Source organism: Elephas maximus, chromosome 19, assembly GCF_024166365.1.
Source record: "Elephas maximus indicus isolate mEleMax1 chromosome 19, mEleMax1 primary haplotype, whole genome shotgun sequence".
NCBI lineage: Eukaryota > Metazoa > Chordata > Mammalia > Proboscidea > Elephantidae > Elephas > Elephas maximus.
The window spans coordinates 65327887-65351116 of record NC_064837.1 but is presented as its reverse complement, the minus strand read 5'-3'; the positions used below and the strand labels follow the sequence as shown (position 1 = coordinate 65351116).

Here is a 23230-nt window from a genome sequence, read left to right as displayed (position 1 = left end):
AGGCCCCCAGCAGCCACCGAGACAGCTTTGGGGGCCTGGGCAGCGCCCTGTGCGTGCAGTGCCCAGCCTCCCCGGGGAGGCGAGGCACAGGAGAAGGGAGCCCCACCTCTGGGGACTGGGGCTGCCTAGCCTGGCCTTGCTCGGGCCCAGCCCTGTTTGCTCTGGGCTCTGGGAGATGGATGGGCTGTCAGGGCTGCTGTCCTCCCTTTCCTTCCTGCCCCACCCCACAACTCATGGGACCAGGCAGGCCTGGGGACTGAGCAGCAGAGGCCACAGTGCCCGAATGAGCCAGCTGCAGAGAGCTGCCACCTGGGGTCTGTCCCAGGAAGAGCCCTGCTGGCAAGGGGGGAGGGGACACGAGACACCCACCAGGACTGCCCCTCCCAACCCCCCCTCCCATGGATCAGACAAAGCAAGAGGAGGCCTGGACATGGGACTGTCCCAGCCCCACTGCCCTGCCCAGAAGGCTTGGCCCTTCCCACCATACCGGGACCGGCAGCTCCGACCCTGGGAATAAATGCCACGAAGCCCGAGTACAATCGATCAAACAAACAGGGTTTATGGCAGTGGGAGAGAGCTGTTGAACCCTGCCTGGCAGCTAATTAATGAGCTCATTAGGAGGCAGGGCATGCAGGGGGGGCATTCAGGGCGTCCTGGGCTACCAGTCCCTCCCACAGCAGGAGGCAGACCCTGAGGCCTGGTCGGGGGGAAGGGGTGCCCCTTTCCAAACTCCCTAGATCCAACCATTTAGGTCTGACCCTCCCAGAGAGCAGCTATGGGCACCCGCCGCCCCACGCCAGCCCCCTGGGGTGCTGGTTATGGCTGTACTGATTGTGGTGGTGAGGCAGGTGGCAAGCCCTTGCCAGTCCTGGGTCTGGGCATCAGGGCCTAGGCCCTGCCCTTGATCTTGAGGCCACAGACAGTGCCCTTTTCCCTGAGGGAGGCTCTGGGGAACTCAGGCAGCTCTCTGTCCCTCCTGGGGCATCTGCTCAGAGACTCGCGGCCACCTGCCTGGGCACTTCAGGTCCTGCCAGTGTGGGTTCCTTGGCAGTCTCAGGCCCCCAGGTAGAGCTCCACCAGCCCCCCGACAGAGTGCATGCGGTAGAAGACCCCCAGAGGCAGGCCAAAGTTGACAATGGTGAACCACGTCCCGTAGCCATAGAAATCCTTTTCCAGCCCGTTCTCAAACTCAGGGTGCATACCAAACGCCGGCATCATCCACAGCTGTGGGAGGAGAGCAGGGTGTCGAGTGGGGAAGGGACTCCGTTGCGCCCCTTGGCTCTCAGCTCAGGGGACGCAGGCCCCAGAACATACCACTCCTCCAGGATACCCCCATCTACCACCCCTAACCCACAGGCTTTCAGGGCGAGCTCCTCTCCCCCCACCTCTCCTTCACCCTAGTGCAAAGAAGGCCTCAGCTCTTCTCTGGGGCCAGGCTGAACTCCAGATGGACCACGAGGCCCCAGATACCACCAAACCTGGTGTCCAGCAAGAAATCCCAGCGTGCAGGCTCTTCTGTCAAGCGGGCTCCTCTGTGTTCCGCTCTCTGCCCGGGCTTCATTCCCTTGCTGTTTACACCCCCTCCTCTTCCTGTCCAAATTCCGCCCTCTGCCCAAGGCTCAGGTCAAACCTCACTGCCTGCAGGAAGCCTTCACTGGCCACTCGGACCCTCACTTCCTTCTTCGAGCGCCTATTGCACTTAAGGCCAATTTACTATGTGTTCTTTGCCTGGGCCAGGGCCTTCACCATCTGGGGTGTGTTTCCAGGGCAGTCATGACCAACGTGGCTGCGGGAGCAGGCAACTCTGTGTTCTAGACCCAACACTGCCACTTATAGGCTGCGAGCCTTGGGGAGGCCAAACAACCTAAATCTGTTTCCCTACCTGTAAGAGAGGCATAATAATATTGCACAGGATTATGTGACGATTCACTGAGGTGCCGAGGTCACGCATGGAGAAGGTTCAGGTGGACCTGGGACTTAGCTGCCACCAGATACTAAGCAATTATTGTCAATATCTTCTACTAGTAATTCTGTAGAACGTCAGGCACTTTCTGATCTCTTGCTCTGTCTGAATTCAGCGGACAATTTGGTTATTCTCTAACTAATCTCCTGGTGTCTCCCCAAGTAGACAGTAAGCTCCATGAAGGTAGGAATCTTTCATGTTTGTAAGGAGCACTAAACCACGTGCTTGGCACATTCATTTATGCCAGATACTTGCAAAGAGCTGGGGGTACACTCCCTGTTCTCACGTAATATCAGGTTAGTTGGAGAGAAACATATGTCTTTGACAATCAAAAGGATAAGGCAACTGCCCTTAGGGCAGTCAATGCTCAGTGCATGCACCTTGATCCATCCCTTCCTGAGTGAGGATTGCTGTGGCCTTGTGGCCAGCTCCTCCATCTATGCCTCCCAGCCTAGCCACTTACTGTGATATTGCAGAGGATGAGGAAGAGCGAGATCTCCTTGAGCGCCCGCCGCTTCCAGTTGAGGTGGCTGTAGGAGTGGATGTAGGCCAGCGAGGCCCGCTGCAGGCTCTGGCCCAGCTCCAGCAGGGAGCCTCTGCGGGGAGGCTCGGCCTCGGGCTTACCCTGCAGGGCTGCCTCCCAGACTGGGCGCCGATGCAGGCCCTCGATGATGAAGAGGTTCTGGGTGATGTGCTGCAGGATGAGCAGGAGTGAGTAGGCCAAGATGAGGCGGTTGAGCAGCTCCTGCGCGTGAGTGGCCACGATGGCCACGATGGAGAAGTAGGCAATGCCGACCTGGCCCAGTGCCGCGCCCATCAGCAGCACCACATCCAGGCTGCGTGTGGGGTTCTTGAGTGTGTCCAGCTCTCTTTCCTCCAGCCCGTGGATGGCTGTGCCCACCAGGCACGCCAGGGTCATGGCAGGCAGTATGGCGGCACAGAAGGCGTAATAGAGGGTGAAGTACTGGTGTGCAATGGCCGGGCCGCTTGCCTGGATCTGGAAGAGCACGAAGATGCACACGCCGGCCACCAGTGCCAGCATGCCCAGCAGTGGTCCAAAGATGGCCCCATGCAGGCGGAAGGGTGGGGTGCTGGGGTGGGGCCCTGCATGGGGTGCCAGGCAGCGGCCCACATTCTTCCACATGACGAAGAGCACAGCACAGCAGACGAGGCAGTACTCGGTGCTGAAGGGGTAGAGCAGAAGGTAGCCCCTCCGGAAAACCTCACACACTGTGATGTTGAGGCAGAGGCAGGTGTTGGTCTCATTGCCTGGGAGGAGTCCGGGTGGGAGGGGACAGACATTCAGGCGGGCCAGCTGCACAAAGGACACCCTTCCTGGAATATGCTAGAAGTGGAAGGGATCCAGCCTCTCATTTTACAGATGTGGAAACTGAGGCCCAGAGATATAAATCATAAATCGCAGGGGTACAAAAGGCTTCAGGTGCCACGTTTGAGTAAAGCATTTAAAACACAATGTCCTTGGTGCCAAATGTCACCCCTACAAATTACTTGCTGGGCACAAGGGCAAACCTGTAACTTCACAAGGGCAAACCTGTAACACAATCTAGCTGCTTTGCCTGAACCCAGCGATCAATCGCAGCAGCACTCACCGTGGGGCAAGGAGACATCTCGTGTTTTCTGATGAAGGTCCACTCAAAGCACACAGCACCTGAGACATACTGCTGCCAAAACTGCTTAACCTGAATCTAATCAAGGCTCTTGCCTGAACTTCCAGTTTATAGAAAAGCAGGGAGAGAGGAATGAGCCCACCACCATCACGAGGAGGCAACCTGACAAATCTCAATGCCAGGAGGGAAAAAAGGCGGGGGGGGGGGGGCTGCTCTTTTAGATAAGAAGCCCCGCTGGCGCAGTGGTTAAGTGCTTGTCTGCTAACCGAAAGGTCGGCAGCTTGAATCCACCAGCTGCTCTGTGGGAGAAGGATGTGGCAGTGTGCTTCCATAAAAATTTACAGCTTTGGAAACCCTATGGGGCAGTTCTACTCTGTCCTGTAGGGTAGCTATGAGTCAGAATCGACTTGACAGCAAGTTTTTTTTGTTTTTTTTTTTTAAGTACTCTTGGAACAAAAGAGATTTAAAAGACCTAGCTGCCAAATGCATCGTATACCTTTGATTGGATCCTGGCTTGAACAAACCATCTATAGAAAACATTTCATAAGCTAACAGGAGAAATTCAAATTTAGAGTGATAGAGATGATGCCGATAACGTTAAGGAATTTTGTTAAAAATTATAATAGCATTGTGGTCATGTGAGAAAATATACTTATTTGAAAGAGATGCAAAAATCAATTTTTATTAATATAACATTTTATATTTTGATTTTTTAACAGTATAGAATTTTATAGTTTGATTTTTTTTTTTGTTGTTGTTGTTAATGAAAAATGGCATCACTTGTGGAATATTCTCTCTGTATCTTTTTCCAGAAAACGTATCCAGGGTGTTAGGAATGTACTCAGTCAACAGGTGTGCCGTGCTTTATACAGTGGGCTTGTGAATGTGTGAGTGTGCTACAAAGGCTGGGCTGCACACAGGTCACCATGGTGATGCCACCCGGGGGGTTGTATACATACAGGCATGGTGGACCCCAGAAATGGCAATGTTCCCATGTGCATTTATAGGAAACAGCATCTAAGGGGTGGACTGTACAGCTAGGAAGGGGACTGAGCACATGGAATAATCTGCAAAGTTATCTGCCTGGAAATCCCTCCTGGTATGTCTAGGCATCTCAAATTGTATTAGGAAGACATTCTTTTCAGTCCTCATAGCTTTTGTTCCTGCAAATAAAGTGCAAATCCATGGGTGGAGTGCATACCTAAAGCACTTATCAGTGAACAGCTTAACCGGGGTTAGTGGCTAGCTTGCTAACAGCTGGCTGATGCCTGGGGTCAGTTGCAGGGTGTCAGTGCCCTGATGGGGCTGGCACAGAATGGGGGCAGGAGGAGGGGTACCATGGGCAAACTGAGTCCAGCTTTCTGGTTAACTATGACCCAGCCTCTGGTGTTTGCCCCAACTCTATATACTCAACGTGCACGTTTGAGGGAATGAAGCCCTGGTGGTGCAGTGGTTAAGTGCTCAGCTGCTAACCAAAATCTTGGTGGTTCGAATCTACCAGCTACTCCTTGGAAACCCTATGGGGGCAGTTCTACTCTGTCCTATAGGGTCGCTATGAGTCGCAATCGACTTGACAACAATGGTTTTTTTTTTTTGGTGTGTGTGTGTGTGTGTGTGTGTGTGTGTGTGTGTGTGTGTGTGTTTGAGGGTGAGGTAGGGATAGTCCTGGCCTCCTCTCTGTACCTGAGAACTTCTCCATGAGGGCGCTGAGCTCAGCCTCGATCTCATGATGCATGGAGTCGTTGGTGATGGCCAGAACCCACAGCAGCAGGTTGGTGGCCAGGGTCAGCATCAGGCCACACCTGGACAAGGTGCCACACTCAGCCACGCAGCCTGGCTGGCTCTCTGGTCCCCCATCCCACCACCAACTGCTCCTGGGGGACCCACTCACTCTTCCCAAAGCCAGGTCCCATCATTAAGCTCATTATGACTTCAGGAGATACTACCCCTGGGACCCATGCACAGACTGACACACACCCCTGGGCCACTCTGTCCAGGGAGACTGTAGGGGACAGGCAGTAGGGAGAATAGGAAGCCCTAGGAGGTTCTGGAGGAAGAGAAGCAGCTCCATCTTACCTAGTGAGGTTGGTCTGGACCTGAACACAGTCCTTACAGTGTTTCCAGAGCACCCAGGTCTGAAAGAGAGAAGGCCTTGAGCCCAGGAGCTGGGGACGATGGGACCATGAGTGCGTGTGTGTGCTGCATTGCTTGTGTGTATTTACAATGGATAAGACAGTGAGAGGAAACCCTGGTGGCGTAGTGGTTAAGTACTGTGATGGCGGTTGGCAGTTCGAATCCACCAGGTGCAGTTCTATGGGGCAGTTCTACTCTGTCCTATGGGGTCACTATGAGTTGGAATCGACTCGACAGCTCTGGGTTTGGTTTTTTGGTCTTTAAGACAGTGAGAAGGCTTGGGTTGGAATCTTGGTTCCACCTTTTCCTTGCTGTGTGGTTTTGGGCCAGTGACCAAACATCTCTGAGCTTCAGTCTCCTCAGCTTTAAAAGGGAGGCAAAAATGCTTACCGATCAGGGGAATGCCTGCTTGTTAGGGAAATAAAAAAGATGATGTGGATAAAACACCGAGCACAATGCCTGGCACACAACCAGAACTCAGGAGACAGTAAGATGTCGTTATTAAAAGTAGATGTGTATTTGTTTAGATACATGCAAGTATGTGTATCTACATGTGTCTGGATTTCAGTTTCAAGGTGTGTGTGTGTGTGTGCAGATGCAGGTATATGTAGGCGTGTGTGCATGTGGGTACATGGAGGCAGGTATTCATACGGGCATGCGGTGCGTGTGCATACACTGGGACCTGAAAGTATATGCCTATGTGGCTGCATATGTGGGGGTGTGTGTTCATGTGGTCCTGGGTAGGTAGGGCGTGTGTCCTGCCGCATGGGGAGGGAGAGTCCTCTTACCTGGATGCTGATGAAGACGATCTCAATGGGAGGGAAAACGAGCTCCAGCTGGGACTTGCAGTGGACGTGGCTCACGTTGTAGCCCACATGGAAGATGTTCAGGAAGATGGTGCAGCTGCCGAACAGCACCAGGGAGCCTGCCAGGCCAGGCAGGCATTGGCACCTCCCTGGGAACCGGGTCTCCCTTCCCACCTCTCTCCACCCACCCAGCGCCCCGACACTCACCCCGCACCCAGATGGGTCCGGCGTGAGGGTCCCGGTAGAGCACTGCGTGTGCCCGGCGGGTGGTACTGGCCACGTAGTAGAGGAGCCAGAGGAGGGACAGGACCTTGAGCACGACCAGCAAGAGCCACACGTCTTCCAGTGTGACGGCCACGTTGTTGAAGATCATGCTGCAGATGAAGGCGCTGCCCAGGAATACCACGTTGAGGGCCAGGAGCCCCGAGAAGAGCTGCCCTGCCTTCTGGGCCTGCAGGTCCCACCGCAGCAGCAGTGAGACATGTCGCACTAGCCAGGATTTCTGCCTGGGCGGGGCTGGGGCCCCTGTGTCCTTGGCCCCTGTGTCCACCCCATTCTCCTTGGCTGGGGCTGCTGCAACCTCCTGTGGTTCTGGAGGGGACTCTGGTGGAGCCTCAGCAGGGGCTGGAGAGGAAGAGAGGGTCCTGTGTTGCCTGCTAAGCTGTCCTGGGTTCGATTCCACCCCTATCACTAGCTGGCTGTGTGTCCTGGGGTAAGCTAGGCAACCTCTCTGGTCAGGACACTGGAAGTAATGGTGGCTGCCCCATCTACCCTACAGAACCCAAGGAGGATCAAACAGACCAGGCGACACAGAAACCCTTTGTTTTCCAAACAGACCAGGGGACATGGAAACCCTCTGTGCTGCAAATAAACATTATTTCCAGAGGCTTGAGGACCACCCCTCTTCCTGGGCTAGGCCACCCCACTCTCACCTCAGTGATTCAGCCTGAACCTAAGGTGCGATAATAATGTCAGTTAAGGGAGCTAGGGGCACCTGCACAGTGCCAGGACACCGGAATCTTTCAGTACCAACAGGCAGCTGTGCCCTGGTGTCTCCTGGGAGGAATTTTACACCTGGGACCAGGGAAGGCAAGTAGGTGTCCTTTCTTGGTCTGACTCTGATTAGTTGGGTTTTGATTGGCTAGTATTGTGTTGAGAAGGACTTTAAGGCTGAGTGGGAAAGAATGCTGTCATCTGAAATAATACTCTACGTTTATGAGCATACATGAGTGTACATAACATTGCTTTGAAAAGATTTAAAAAATCACCTATATGAGACCAAATGGTCAACAATTACTTTAAAATGAAGATGAGAATGTGAGGAGGCAGGGAAACTCGATTAACAGAAATGGAACAACCAGAATGGAAATAATGAGGATGTTCACACATTGTGAAGAACGTAACCAATGTCACTGAAAGACTTGTGCAGAAATTGTTGAGGGGAACCTAAACTGCTGTGTAAACCTTCACGGAAAATACAATAAAATATTATTATTTTTTTTAAAAAAACAAAGGTCTAGGAGACCCACCAGGTTCACAACAGGAGTTCTGCTGGGGAAGGGGAAAGGTGCTAGGATTAAGGATGGTGAACTTCTCTTTAGTTTTAATGTCATTGGTCTTTAAAACATTAACACATTCCTTATGTAATTAAAATTAGTTTTAAAACATAACAAAGGGAAAAAGTTCTGGGATTGGTTTGCAATGCCTGCCATGAGCACGGCTGGACTGAAGTCAGCAGGAATGCTGTGCCCTTGACTTTCACAGAACTGACTTCCACCTGTGCCCCTCCATATCCAGGAGTGGCCAGCAAAGCATGGGCAAATGATCCTTAACCCTTCCGTTTTCCTAAATGTCTCCTGCTACTTCCTCACCTTCTCCAAGCTTTCACTCAGGCCAGCCACTTTGTAACCTCTCAACTGGACCCAGATCATGGGCCACCCAATACCTGCAGGCCAGACCCCCTAGCTTGGAGTCCAACACACCCTCTCCTTTGGCCTGGCCTATAGGAGGTGCTCATTGCTGGAGGAACTGAGCTGCCCTAGAGGGCAAGCCCTCTGGTTCTGGGCACACTCCTGGCTGGGAGACTTCTCCTGAGCTGAGCTGCAGCCTCCTTGACAACCCTGCTCCTCCTCAGACACCCTTCTTGGTCCTGCCCCTGCCCTACCCTCATATCCTGATCCCTGGTGCACATGGTCCCCATTCTCCAGGCTGGAGGGGCCTGCTTCCTAATGTCCACATCCTCAGAGAGTGGCACCTCCACCCCCACATCTCATAGCTGGGAACTGAGTGTCCTCTTTGCCTCTCCCCTCACCCCTCGGACGCTGGCAGCCCAAGCCTTTCCACTCTAGCTCATAAATCCCTCTTCGATTTTACTCCAGCCAAACCACTGTGCACCATCCAGGATACCCTCCTCTCTTGCCTAGACTTCTGCTAGAGGCTCTGACTGGTTTCCCTGCCCTTTGTGCCTCTTCTATACTGGGAGCCCTGCTAAGACAACCAACAGCCCTCAGTGTAAAGTCCAAACTACCCAGCATGCCCCCCACGGCCTTCCAAAGTGAAACCACACAGTGTGTGCAAAGGACTTAGCACAGGGCCTGCCCACAGGAAGTGCTCAAGGCAGGGGGGCCACTGTTGCTCCCTGGCTGGCCTCAACTTACCTCTCTAGCACTATCTTCTGACCCTGTCCCCTGTCCACAGGCCAAGCCATCCTGCTGCAGAAACCAGAATACCCCCTGCTTTCACTCCCCTCTCTGTCTTTGCCCACACCCCTCCTGCCTACAATGCCTACCCGGCTTACCCCTTGTCCTTCAGGGCTCAGCAAAGACTGCATCTCCGCTAGGTGGCTTTCCCAGACCCCCACGCCAAGGATGGGTGAGGTGCCATCCTGAGGTCCCCATGGCACCGTATCTCATTCTGTTTTTTTGATAATTTATTTTATTTTTGTTGTTGAGAATACACACTGCAGAACACACACCAATTCAACAATTTCTACATGTACAATTTAGCGACATTTATTACATTCTTCAAGTTGTGCAGACATTCTCACCCTCCTTTTCTGAGTTGTTCCTCCTCCATTAACATAAACTCATTGCCCCCTAAGGTTCCTTCCTAATCTTTTGAGTGGCTTTTGTCAGTTCAACTTCATATAGATAGATCTTGAAAGAGCACAGTGCTCATGGCAGATATTCTTTACTAGTTAAGCTGAACTATTATTTGGTTTTAAGATTTTAAGGGCTATTTTTGGTTTAAGGTTTAAAGTATCTCAGGGCAGTAGTTTCAGGGGTGCATCCATACACCATGGCTCCAGAAAGTCTGGATTGCCTGAAAATTTGAAGTTCTGTTGTGGATTCCCCCCCCCCCCCTTTTGATCAGGATTCATCTATAGAATCTTTGATCAAAATGTTCAGCAATGGTAGCTGGGCACCATCCAGTTTTTCTGGTTTCATGGCAAAGGAGACAGTTGTTCATGACTATCTTGCTATATTTTAATTATCTGTGCTCTGCTCCATCTCTCTGCTTAGACTTAGCTTCAGGGGCCTCTGATGTAGCCTCCAGAAGACACCCCACCACACTTGGCTCTAAAATGCAACCTCTCCAGGCCCCTGTTCTCCATATGCTACCTGCTCAATACTTGTAACCCTGGTGGCGTAATTGTTAAAAGCTATGGCTGCTAACCAAAATGTCAGCAGTTTGAATCCACCAGGCACTCCTTGGAAACTGTATGGGGCAGTTCTACTCATATACCATATAGGGTTGCTATGAGTTGGAATCGACCCTACAGCAATGGGTTTGAGTTTGGTTTTTACTGTTCTCTTCTGGGACAAATAGAGTATTAAAAGTTTTAAAAATGATTTTCTCCTCTATCATCCTTGTTCAAGCTCTGCCCGCTCCCTGACCAGCCCACCTCACCATGCCCCATGCACCTGCCCCCCAAGTCCAGCCATGCCCAGCTAGAGGGCTCATTTGTCTCCTGCCTCCTGCCTCACACCAGGAATGGCTGTTCCTTCTGCTTCACCCCCCCCCCCCACCAAGGGCTCTCATTCATCCTCACCACCCACTTTAAGCGCCTCCCCTGGGAGCCATGCTGTTGGCTACCTTACTGAGCCACTCCCCGCTACTGGAAGTGGGTGTGCACTGTCTGGCAAGGTGCTGTGCAGGTGGCTGGCTCCCCTTGAGCCCAGGCTTCTTGAGGGCAGGGACCAGATCCTGCTTCACTCAGGGGCTAGCACAAGCGTGACACTCAACCAGTGTCTGCTAATGGACTTGGGCAGTTCCTGGGGAACTTTCCGCACCGAAAGCGTGGACAGAGACCCTTCCATTGAACCTTTTCATCCCGCCTGGCAGAGGGGACTTCCCTGAAGATCTTTATCTTTTCCTCCCAGGCTCTCCCGCCCAGGTTGAGCAAGAGCGAGGCTGAGCCAGTGCCTCCCTGCTGCTTTCTTCCAACGCAGACTGCTCCACCTTGTCTTTCCCCAAATCTTCCCCCTCCCCACCCCCAGGCGGGATGGCCTAATGATTAATCCCTTGACATCGAGTAGATTGCTACTCACAAGACCCTATAGGACAGAGTAGAACTGCCCCATAGGGTTTCCAAGGCTGTAAACTTTAACTGAAGCAGATTGTCAAATCGTTCTCCCGAGGGGCGACTGGGTGGTTTCCAACCTCGGACCTTTCTGTCAGTCCAGATTCTGCCACTTGCTACTTTTGTGATCTTGGACTAGCCACTTACACTCCCTGTGCCTGTTTCCTCATCTATAAAAATAGGTTTAATAAGTGTACCTAGAACTAGGGAATAATATCTAGTCCACAGTAGATAATAAACATTTTGAGTGAATTAATGCATAACACCTAACTCATAGGGGTTTTGTCAGAACTGAATGATTTAATTCATGGAAATGCTCGTAGAACAGTGCCTGGCACGCAAAAAGGGCTCAGTGTTACTATCTGCGTGTTATCTTCCAGTTCTTTCAAGGTCTGGAAGCGGCGGGGTTATTGGTGAATTCAGAGGCAGTCTTTGCAGGCCCAGAGGGGACCCTGGGGGTCAGGTTTCCGGATTCCCTCCCTCCAGGGTCCTCGGCCTGACAGTATCCCCTCCACCCACTCCCGAGGGCCAACCCTTTACGGCAACTAGAGGAGCAAAGTGGTAATTCGGTCCGCGGTGGAAAGGGGGGCAACTAGGGGTCCCAGGAGGGGGCGAGGGCGCCCGGAGCTGACAAGGAGGAGTCTGCCCCCTTGGAACGCCCCTTGGAGCAACGCCAGGTCAAGGGATGGCCCGGACGCCAAACTGGTTTGTGGGTAGCTTTTTGAAGTGGGTGAGGAAAGCCGCGGAGCCGTCGGGACGCTCAGCCAGGCCAGGCGCCCAGGACCAGCTTCAGGGCAGGTTGCTGAGCGCCAGTCGGGGGGATTCGGAGTTTCTTCGGAGCCACCGAGGGTCTGCAGGGCCCAGGAGAGCCCCAGCCCGGATCCAAGGAGCCCCAACCCCACGCCCCTCTTCCCAGCTATCCGGGTTTCTCTTCTCCCTGGCCTGGGAGCCCCTTTCGGCCCTGTGCGCCCTTGCGCCTCCGGGGTCCCCCCCGCCCCGAGCAGTGGTAAGGAGGTGGGGGCAGACCAAGGCTGGGGGGCAGGGGCCAGGGCCGGGATCTCAGGGTTAGCCTCCCCTCCCAGTCCTGCCTCCCCCTCGCCCCAATCCCTGCAGGCCTGATCTCTGACTTCACTTTGGGGTGAGTGTGTGTGGGCGGTGGAGGGGGAGGCTTGCCTGGCATGATACCCCGGTGATCCAAGGTGCTCCCGACCCCCGCTGCTGGCTGGGCAGCCTTACCTGAGACCTGGGCAGTCATGGCCACCGGCTACCCACCGACTGCGGAGGAGCCGCGCGTCCGTCCAAGTGAAGCTCCGCGCCTGGATCGATGCCCCGACGGCCTCCCCCCACCGTGCGACTGCGCAGCCGCCGCTCAGTCTCCGTGGCCCATCGATTTTCCTGTTGACTTTGAGAATTTCATTAATCCCTCGTTAATTACCCCACGGGGGCTTCGGCCCCGGACAAGGCAGCCAATAGCGCAGCCGCTGGACGGGCGGGCGGGGCCGGAGGCGGGGCCGGCGCGGGGCCACTGCGTCCAGGGACCCAGGCAGGCCTTGTGCTGGAGCGCGACCTCTGAGGTGGGGTAGGAGACACTGTCCTTAGGCCCTCAGTAAAGGGTTTGTGGGGTTCAGGCCACACTTGCCTCTGGCGGCCAGGCTGGGACTGGACAGCCCCACTTAGCACCTAGAGGAAATATTGGCAGTCCAGACCCCGCAGACTCACATCAGAAGATAGGCCTGGGGATCTGCTTCCAAAAGGTTACATCCTTGGAAACCCTATGGAGTGAAGTTCTACTCTGCACACCTGGGTTCGCCAGGAGTCAGAATCTACTCCATGGCAACTGACAACAAACCCAGCACCAGGGGTGGGGAAGGGTGCAACCTGGCAGCACATTTCTCTCCAAATAGCCCAGCGCCCTTTATCCCTTAAGTCAAACTTGAACTTGAGGTGGAAGAGAACCAGGCAGAACCCCATCTGACAGGCAAGAGGCTGGATAGGGTGGAAGGCCACCCCCTGGGGGCTCCCCCAACACCTACCTGTGGCCTCTGAGACCCAGCCCAGTTCATCCTGCTGAGGGGCCAGGCCACACTGTCTTGGAAGGTCTCCTGTGCTCCAGGAGGGGCTGCCCCTACCATCTTCCACTGGTGGCCGAAATGCCATCTCCTCCCACCAGCTCGCACCCCAGCCTGCCCCTTCACCTGCCTCTGGCTGGCTACCATCTTCCTCCTCTTCTAGCTGAGGTGCCTCCTTGTCAACCTCTCTCTGACCCTCTGACCAGCTCAGCCTCCCTCCCTCCAACTCCTCAGTACCTTCTGTGGTGCAGAAGACTAGGGCTCTGGAGAGGCACCTCAGGGCCTCTGGGTGGTGGGGTAGTAGGCCAGGGTCTGAATCCCCCAGTTCCTTTTAAACTAGAACTGTCCCGCTTATATCTATAATCTGGGATCCTGAAATATTTTATCTGAGGGGGAAAAAGCTCTGCTGCTTGGAAAAAAAAGGTTTGAAAAGTATTATTTGTAGGAGAAAGGCTCTGTCACTCTTCAGCTGTGTGACCTTGGAAAAGTCACTTCCCCTCTCTGGGCCTCAGCTTCTTTCTTTGTAAAACATGGTGGTTAGATCGGGTCAGTGCTTCCTCACCTTTTTTGCATCATGGAACACATTTAAAAACTGCTAATGCCTGTATGTCATCCTGGGGATAAAGGGAAGGGGAAGGTAGAAGCCTGGGCTGACTCCTCCCAGCCAACCTTTTGGTTGGTAGCCATAGCTCTTAACCGCTGCACCACCAGAGCTCCTACCACTTCTTAAAACAAAAACAAACCAAACCCAGTGCTGTCAAGTTGATTCCGACTCATAGCGATCCTATAGAACAAAGTAGAACTGCCCCATAGAGCTTCCAAGGAGTGCCTGGCAGATTCAAACTGCCAACCCTTTGGTTAGCGGCCATAGCGCTCAGACTTGGCTCGTTCACTGGAAAGCTTCCCTTCCAGCTCTGCCTCCTATAATTCTCCCCTGTGACCACCTCAGCAGGGGCGGCTGAGATAAGGAGTTGGGACAGGTGGATGAATCACGGATTTATTCGTTCCCGGCTCCAGGAAGCGACACTAGCCAGGCCACAGGGCTGGGATTGGGGCTGGAGCTGGAGCCAGTGCCTCCAGATCTTGCCTGGTCCTGGCCATGCTGCAGGAGAAGTCCTGAGCCAGGGTCTTCTCCTGGGTTGCCCCATGCCCCAGGGCTCTTCTGGAGCGGGTGGGCATGTCCTGATTAGTGGTTTAAAAATTCATCCTGGGAAAATCACTTGTGTGTAAGTTCCATGCTGGAGGAACCAGGGAATGCGCAGTAATGTGGGCAGTCTGCGGCCTGGGCCTCATCGCCAGGAGGGGCTCTGAGTGGGTGCCTGAGCTGCCCTGCACCCCGCTGTGTCCCTCTCAGCCTCAGGACAGCACGTAGACCTCCAGCAGGCTGGAGACCGCATGCATGCGGTAGAAGATGCCGAAGGGAAGGCAAATATCGACGATGGCAGCCCAGAGGGCATAGCCGTAGAAGTCCACCTCCACCGTGTTGCTGAAGTGAGGCCTGGCGCCAAAGGCGGGAATGATCCACAGCTGTGCAGAGAGAGGAGCATGTCAGGACCTGGCTGGGCTGGCACTCCTGGGGTCATTTCTGTGCGCTTTGCTGGGCTGAGACAAGGTGGGGACCCCAGTGCTCTGGTTTGGCAGGCAGTGAGGGCTGGGTGGTACTGAGGGGCACCTCCAGCATCTTGGACAGGGCCTGGCACTTGCTAAGGAGCTCAGGAAATTGTGGCTCACTGAGCTTGCCCGCCTCAGGCGAGGGCTTCTCCTGTGACCACATCTCCCACCTTCTTAGCATGGCTCACTCATGGGACTCGGGGAGGGGAGGAGAGGGCTGCAATAGAGGCTGTGAGAATTTGGTATAAATGGAGGAATCAGCAGCTCTTCTCTGGAGAGAGGTATGTGCAGGGTGGTGGAGGTATCAGACAGGCCCAGGGTAGCCAGTTCAAGGGCCAGCCAGATGGCTACTCACCTCCCTCTCCCAACCTTCCATGAGTTCTGCCCCTCCCCGTTATGCCAGGGCCCAGGGAAGGGGGTTGAAACTGGAATCCTGCTTCATCTCTGGGGCATGAGGCAAAGACCAAAGGCTTCTAAGGTAGCAGTCCCTGGCCCTCCACTTAACTGTGTGTCCTTGGGCACATAAATACCCTCTCTGAGCCTCAGCTTCTGTCCTACAAAATGAAAGCGTTGGAGTGGACTCTCTCGGAGGTGATTCCAGATACCCAAAGCAAAATGGCTTCCCAGAAGGTGACGCCCATCCTGTAGGAGAGGCCTGGGTAGAAGGTGGGGGTGAGGCCAGGGGTGGGGCACCAAAGCTAGCTCAAGACGTGATGAGGTTTCGAAACTCACTGCTTCTACTGATAAGGCCAGAGATTAGTGACTACTCTATTTTTTTTTTTAATAGCAAAGCTGACTTTGTTGGAAGGCTCCTGCCTGGGGTCGTACCCCATCTAAGGGGACAAGGAATGCAGGGGTGGTTGCCTGCAATGGTCACAGTGGGGGCTTCACTAAGAAGGCACCTCAGTTAGGGTTGCTGGTGCATTTCCTGCACACCACAGGGATATTGTTCTGTATTGGAGTATACTCACACTAAGGATGCTTCTATATTGGGGGTATTTTTAATGGGAGGTTATAGCGAAAGGGGTTATTTTTATATTGAGTTGGATGGTCATGAGAGGTGTTTTCTGCATTCTCTATTGGGCTGTATCTACACTAGGCCTACTTCTCTATCGGGGTGCACTTCCACTAAGAGCATTTCTGCCTTAGGGTGTGGCCATTCAGGGATGAAGTCTGTAGCTCTGTAGAGGAGTTGCCCCTAGGAAGCGGCTTTGCTGAATCATGGTGTGGGAGGCAGCTGCGTAGACGCTTGTCTTCCCCATCAGCCCACCTCTGCTCACAGACACTCACACTTACACTGGTCTCTGCTACTTCCTGAGGTTGCTCCAATTATTCTGAGAAGCAGACAGGTCACAAGTTCCCAGCAGCAGTCACACCTCCCCTGGGGGGGTGAGGGCCACCACCCTCCACATCAGCTCTCCCAGCTCCCTCTCTCCCCCGCCCAGCCCCCACAGCAGCATTCCCTGGGACCCCTGTAGCTCTGTCTGCTGCCTAGATGCCAGATGCTGGGGTTTCCGTCTCTGTGTGTGCCCTGAGATGCTGGGTGCCTGGGGGCTGCACCTGGTCCTCTCTGAACCTGCTCTTCTCCTAGAGAGCTGTAAGGGTCTCCAGTGGGCTGGGGGCAAGGTGGAGAAGGCTACATGATCAGACCTGAATGAGCCTGATTAGATCCTTCCTTGGTCTCTTGCTGCTCCAGCCCACCCTCCTCTCTCCTCCAGCTACTCACAATGACATTGCAGAGCAGGAGAAACAAAGAAATGTCCTTCAGGCACCGGCGTCTCCAGTGGCCCCTGGGGACCAGGATGATAGACACTGCTTCCTGAGGGCCTGTGGGGCTGGGGCCCCCCAGCCTGGGAGTGGGTGGGCAGGCGGGTAAGGTGTGCAGGGCGTCTAGGTTGGTGAAGGTCAGGCCGTGGCAGAGCTCCTTGGGAGGGGTGTTGTCCTGAGGCTCGGCCCCGGGGGGTCCCCGATGGAGGCTCTCGATGACAAACACGTTCTGGAAGGTGTGCTGGGCGATCATGAGCAGGGCGTGGGTGAGGTTGAGGCCTCCGAGCAGGTCCCTGGGCATGCCCACCACCACGGCCACAATGGAGTAATAGGAAATGGCATACTGGCCCAGGGCGGCCCCCATCAGCAGGGCCACGTCCAGGGTGCGTGTGGGGTTCTTGTGCTGATCCATGGCCCGGCGGTCAAACCGGTAGATGACCGAGCCGCTCAGGCTGACCAAGGTCATGAGCCCCAGACAGACGATGTTGAAGCTGTAGTAGATGACCAGGGCCTGCTCGGTTTGGCCACCCTCCCCACTCACTTGTACTTCGTAGATAATGAAGACAGCTAGCCCCACCACAAAGAGCATCAGGCCCAGGACTGGGCCAGCAAAAAAGGTCTCCCGGAAGAGGCTGACCCGGGATGGTGTGTGGCCATGGCTGTGGGAGGAGGCCAGCAGCCGGCCCACGTTCTTCCACATGACATAGAGCATGGTGGAGGCGAAGAGGCTGTACTCGATGTTGAAGGGATACAGGTAGAAGTAGCCCTGCTGGAAGATCTGGCAGACAGCTGTGTTGCAGGCGCAGGGGTCTTCTCCAACAGGGCTGCCTGCACGCTCCGCTGCGAACAGAGGAGCACTGACTGAGCTGTCCTCCCACCTTTCCGGAGACGCCCCACCTGAAGAACCTCACCCTCTGGACTGCGGCCTTCCTAAGGGCAGGGCCCATCTGCATATTCACCACTGTCACCAAACACCTAGCACAGGGTCTGGCGTACTCATTCACTGAACAAATATGTATTGAGCACCTACTATGTGCCAGCCCTAGCGCTCAGCTGCTAACCAAAACGTTGGCAGTTCAAATACACCAGTTGCTCCTTGGAAACCCCATGGGGCAGTTCTGTTCTGTCCTATAGGGTCACTATGACTTGACGGCACCAAACAACACCAATAACACTATGTGCCAGAGACTGTGGGACACTTCAGTAGACAATAGCCAGTGCCCAGTTTTAAAAAAATGCTGAACCACAGAACCAGCCCACCCCATGCCACTCCATTCCTTTACAAAACACCCTCCATCCTTCCCCATCAGCCACAACCTCCAGCTCCCTAAGATTGACGAGGTTCTGGTGGCCCTCTTGGAAACCCCTCAAGTTCTAGCTTCCTTGCAGTTCCCCCCTACATCTGCTCTGCCCAGAAAGTGAGCTGCTGTGACCAGGTCCCTCCGGTGACCTCCCATCACTTCGGTTTGCCCACACTCATAGGCATCTTATCTCACACTCAGGAAGCACCTTATAGAATACCTCCGACTTTGATAACAGTTTAGATTCTCAGGACTACCCCAGCTGGTTTCACAGATGGAGAAACTGAGGCTCAGTGAGGGGAGGTGACTTGAGTGGTAGAGCTATTGCAAATAACCCTTCTCCCAACCCTGGGGCTGGCACTTCTCTGCAAGCCTCTTCCCACCCCCTCGGTCCACCATGCTAAGCTGACTGCCTTCCAGGCTGGTTTAACCATCCTCTGGAGTCCTCTGTAGGTACAAGGTGGTGGTCCTTTCTTTCCTCTACTGGACTGGGGTTTCCTGAGGCCTGGGCCCCTGTTTTCAGTTCCTGGATCCTGCCTACCGGGGGCAGGTGTGTTTTCGGGCAAGGTCCAGATGCACTTAGTCATTTAGCCTGGTCCTGGCTAAATGAGAAGTCCTAGAAGAAGGCCAGAGGATCAGGACCAAGGGGACTCTGGACCTAATTCTCTCTCAATATCGAAAACACCAAACCCATTGCTGTCGATTCCGAATCATAGCAACCCTATAGGACAGAGTAGAACTGCCTCACAGGGTTTCCAAAGCTGTAATCTTTATGAAAGCAGACTGCCTCATCCTTCTCCTACAGAGCAGTTGGTGGGTTCGAACCACTGGCCTTTCAGCTACCAGCTGAGTGCTTAACCACTACACCCCCAGGGCTTCTGCCTGGCCTATACTGAAAAAAGCCAAACCAAATCCATTGCCTTTGAGTCAATTCAGGCTCAGTAAATTGCCACTGTCATCATCATCATCATTTCTCTCCTTCTCGTCCCCCAGGCTGTCCCCATCTGATCCATGCTTCCACCATGGAACCACTCTGCCTTTCCCCAGCTTCATCACTCTTGCCCTTTCACCCTGTAACCCGAGTCCCTTCCTTCATGGGGTGGAGACCTGGATAGTGGGACCAAGGCTGCACCCTCAAGGAGGATGACAATGCCCCCTGATACTCCACTTCCTGGGTCATATACACCTATATGTCTCCACTTCCTGGGTCATATACACCTGTATGTCTCTACTTCCTGGGTCATATACACCTATATGTCTTCAGAGACGGAGCCCCGAGCAGGAGGAGGCCCTTGAGTGGCATGGGAGACTGACTCTACAAACCCACATAGCAGCCACCAGCCAGGGCTAAGTCAGGGGCATGACTTACGGTCAGGAGTGAGGCGGGCATGGCTGGCGTTGCTGTGAGGGTTGCCATAGGAGTGAGCCTGGTGTACCGATTCATCCACCACAGCCGCCATCCAGATGGCCAGGTTGGTAGTGAGTGTGAACATGAGACCACACCTGTTTGGGGAGGGAGAGTCTTTGACTCAAGGCAGATCCCTGGCAAGGTGGAGGGTTGGGGAGCTATATCAGGAGGTGATGCTGAGAGTCATGAAGTCAGCCAGGCCTCTGCTGTGACAGGGCAGCTGGGTTTGGAATGTACCCTTAGCCTGGCTGGGATGCCACCCAAGGGAGAGCCAGGGAATGCTCAGGGTCTCAGGCCACTGCTGCTTACTCCCCCAGGGGAAAGGGCACATGATACACTGCACAACCATCCTCCCAAAATGTGCATGCAGACACACACACACACACGGCACACGGGCGAACTCCAGCTGACAAAGCCAGGAGGCCTTGGCTGGACCCCCACCCAGGGTGCAGAAAGGTGATCCATGCCCCAGGGTGGAAAGCTCTCCTCTCCTGCAAGGTGAGCCTGGCTCTCTGGCCCCACCATTGAGCTTTGGATGGGCACTCACCGGGTCAGATCCAGGTGGACGTGAACACAGTCTTTAGCAGAGACCCAGAGAAAGTAAGTCTGTATTGAGAGAGAATGGTGCCATTTACTCCGTACAAGGACTAAACTCCAGATAGTCCATAGCCATGTCCAGCACTGAGTTCTCTCTACCGAAGAGCCTTTACTCTAAGTTACCAAGTTTATTTTGCTTTCTGACATGAGTTGGGGAGTATTTTCTCCATTCTATGGAACAGTTAGTATAAAATAATGGTTCTCTGTTCTTTAAGGGTTTGCAAAGTGTCACCTGCAACTTTCTGGTCAGGGTGCTCTGTTTTATTTTTATTTTGGGTGGGGATGAGGGGTCAATTAGAGTTTTGACTATGGAATTATCTCTTCCTGGGAGCAAGGGCATCCTGATGCTAGGTCCTGCTTAAAGCAGAAAGAGTCTGATGGCTTCTAACCTCCCTTTCACAACATCCCCTGTCTCCATCCTTGTTCTCTGGCCCCTGCAGGGCCTTGTTCCCCTCTGGCTGCCAATGAATCCCTGCTATGGTACTGGCTGATGTGAGTGATCTGTGTTTTCATTTTACCTGAGCATTTTTCAAACACCTGAAGTGTAAAAGACTGAAACTATATAAATGCCATTGTCATACAGGTGTTGAACAGGTGTTGGGCAGCTGGGGTGATGTTTCAGGGAGGGTACCATACATGTGGACACTCTGGTCATCATACTGGGCTGTGGTCTCTTCTGGCTTCATGCAAGACCAGTCCTGCCTCAACCCCATCTGACCATCTTTCAAAGTGTTGTTTATGCAGAAAATAAAAATAAATATACTTAAACTTGTTTGGAAAATCCCAGCCACAGGATACCCTCCTCCCTGAGATGAATGCCCTCCATGGGCACCCAAGGAGGGCAGGCCAGGTTCTAGGAGACATGGGTGGCTGTCACTCCTTGCACCTGTTAGGTGTTAACTATTGGCACTGCTTAGGTCAAAATAAAATCACAAGGCCCCTAAGTAGGAGCTCACATTTGGACATTACTTCATGACCAAGTGCTTCTGGATGTATGGACTCATGTGATCCTCACTTCAGTCCTATTCCCACTGTACCTAATTGCTCAGGGTGGAAGGGGGAGTGGAGGTCAGTTCTTCTGATCCCTTGCCAAGGTATGGCTCCCTTCCACCACACCCAAAGACGCTCCTTCTACCCACCTGGACAATGACAAACACAGCCTGGATGAGGGGGTACAGGATCTTGATGGCCGATTGGCACTCAAAGAAACTGGAGTAGTAGCCAGTCTTGAAGACATCCATGACGACAGAGCAGATACCAAACAGCACCAACCCACCTGGGAATCAGTGGGGAGATCAGAGAGGCAGGAGAAAAGGCTTACAGACAGAGCTGGCTCTTCCTGGGGGCCCTGAGGATGGATGGCTGAATGGATGGGTAGACAAGTGAGTGGTTGGATGGTTGAGTGGATGGATGGATGAATGGGGTGGGTGGAAGGATAGGTGGATGGGTGGGTGGGTGGACTGGTGAAGGGGTAGATGGATGGGTGTATAATTGAGTGGGTGGATGGATGGATGGATGGATGGATGGATGGATGGATGGATGGATGGATGGATGGATGGATGGATGGATGGATGGATGGATGGATGGATGGATGGATGGATGGATGGATGGATGGATGGATGGATGGATGGATGGATGGATGGATGGATGGATGGATGGGTGGGTGGGTGGGTGGATGGATGGATGGGTGGATGGATGGATGGATGAATGTTCTATTGAGCTCCCAACTCTCCACTTTGGGGCTGCATAGATAAGGGGGAGGACCCTGGCTGGATGGACTCTTTCTGTTGCTACTGCCTTTTGTTCTCTGCTCTCCATCCAAAGCTCTCCCGTGGCAGCACTTCTCTAATCTTTAGCCAGGCAAAGAAGTTCCCCTCCATTCCTCTTCTCATCCCTCCTCCAGGAGCGCTCTCTTCCTCTTCTCCAATGGCAGCCCACCCAACCTCCTCCACATCCAATCCTCCTTGAAGGAACTTCTCACCCCTCTACCTCGAAGTGCGCCCTGCAGTTCCTCCAAGAGCCCCAGTCTCCAGCTCCCTGCCCGGCCCACCCTCGGCTACCCTCACTTCCCCTGGCACCTCTGAGCCAGATGGGGCCGGCGTGCGGGTCGCGGTAGGGGACGGCGTCGGGACAGCGCGCTGTGCGCAGCAGGTAGAAGAGGATCCAGAGCACGGAGAGCAGCATCATGGTGGTGAGCAGCGCGAACACGTCGGTGTCGTACACGGCCACCTTGTTGAAGGCACCGCCGCTGATGAGCGTGCAGGCGAGGAGCAGCACGTTGACGGCCAGCAGCACGGACAGCAGGCGGCCGCCCTTCTTCCACACCTCGCGGGGGCCCGGCCGCGGGGCCGGCGGGCTCTCCTTGGGGCCCGGAGCCAGCTCCTCGGACATGGCGGGGTCGACTGGAGAAGGTTGGAGGGGTCACTGTGGGGGAGGAGTGGACAGGATTCCAGGTGAACCAGACGGCTCTCCTTCCCCCATCTTGTCCTCAGATTTGGGGACTAGTGAGTTTCCAGCCCGAGGGTGGGGGTTGAGGGTCGTGGTGGTGGAGGCCCTGGGGAAGGGGAAGGAAAAAGCCGGAGCCGGCCGGGTCCCTAGACGGGAGGAAAGGAGTGGTGGCCTCTCCAAGTCCCTCTCATTTCCCAGGTCCCCACCCCCAAGTCTGCCGCCTTCTGGCCCGGGGCACCCACCTGGCTGGCCTGGGAGCCCGGACTGAGCTGGGGGCCAGGGGACGGCGAGCGGGTCCTCTTTCCCACACGGGCCTGGCCGGGCACTTTATACCGGGGAGGGCAGGGTGATTTACAGCGATGGGCGGACGGGCAGCTCGGCTCCATAAACCTCTCAGTCCCGCTCACATGATCCATCTCTGCCAGCTGAATTTAGGGAAGCGCGCGGGAGCCAGATAAGGCGAGGTTTACATTTATCCGTCAAGGGGCGCCCCCTCCCCCGCCGCCCGGCACCCCGGCGCGGCCAGGCTTGGGCGCGGCCCGCACTGCGGCACCTAGAGGGCACCGCGCCCGGGCGCCCCCCGCAATCCCGGCCCCCGGAGCCACGATGGCTGATGCCCTGGAGACGCCCCGAGGGCTCGCAGCGACCCAAGACACCCTCACAGCCCCGGCGCGCCCTAGACCTCCTCTCCGCCGCTGCCCTGAGATCGGGACCCCAGTCCCTCTTTCGCCGACGGCCCTCGCAGCGATCGAAGTTCCTTCTCACTGTATCCCGGCTCCCTGCTCGGCGGGATGCTGCGAGGCGACGGCTGCGATACAGGCTTCCCACGCTGCGCGCTGAGTCCGCGCCCAGCCCTCTGGCGCCCCCTGCTGGAACGCGGCAAAACTACCCCGCTCGAGGGCGTGGCGGCCCACCAG

General features: G+C 54.7%; 2 protein-coding genes across 2 annotated transcripts; both read right to left on the bottom strand.

Annotated features, from left to right (window-relative positions):
• Positions 1–745: 745 nt before the first annotated feature.
• Positions 746–12515, bottom strand: OTOP3 (otopetrin 3). Its single transcript, XM_049860136.1, has 7 exons — positions 12349–12515; positions 6738–7154; positions 6513–6649; positions 5668–5726; positions 5275–5393; positions 2427–3232; positions 746–1224 (listed from the first exon to the last, which is right to left on the bottom strand). Exons 1-7 carry the CDS (start codon positions 12365–12367, stop codon positions 1054–1056), a joined length of 1728 nt encoding a protein of 575 aa, XP_049716093.1. The 5' UTR covers positions 12368–12515; the 3' UTR covers positions 746–1053.
• A 2022-nt stretch (positions 12516–14537) lies between these two features.
• OTOP2 (otopetrin 2) lies at positions 14538–22644 on the bottom strand. Its single transcript, XM_049860996.1, has 7 exons — positions 22556–22644; positions 21944–22289; positions 21005–21141; positions 19816–19874; positions 19230–19363; positions 16519–17399; positions 14538–14708 (listed from the first exon to the last, which is right to left on the bottom strand). Exons 2-7 carry the CDS (start codon positions 22254–22256, stop codon positions 14538–14540), a joined length of 1695 nt encoding a protein of 564 aa, XP_049716953.1. The 5' UTR covers positions 22257–22289; positions 22556–22644.
• Positions 22645–23230: the final 586 nt, after the last annotated feature.

Coding starts and splice junctions, on each gene's coding strand:
- OTOP3 (XM_049860136.1), bottom strand. Junction 6,650..6,737: donor CGGACCCATCTGGGTGCGGG/GTGAGTGTCGGG, acceptor CTGGCCTGGCAG/GCTCCCTGGTGCTGTTCGGC. Junction 5,394..5,667: donor GTCCAGACCAACCTCACTAG/GTAAGATGGAGC, acceptor CACCTTGTCCAG/GTGTGGCCTGATGCTGACCC.
- OTOP2 (XM_049860996.1), bottom strand. CDS start 22,256: ATGTCCGAGGAGCTGGCTCCGGGCCCCAAGGAGAGCCCGCCGGCCCCG. Junction 19,364..19,815: donor GTCCACCTGGATCTGACCCG/GTGAGTGCCCAT, acceptor CTCCCCAAACAG/GTGTGGTCTCATGTTCACAC. Junction 14,709..16,518: donor TCCTGCTCTGCAATGTCATT/GTGAGTAGCTGG, acceptor CTCTCTGCACAG/CTGTGGATCATTCCCGCCTT.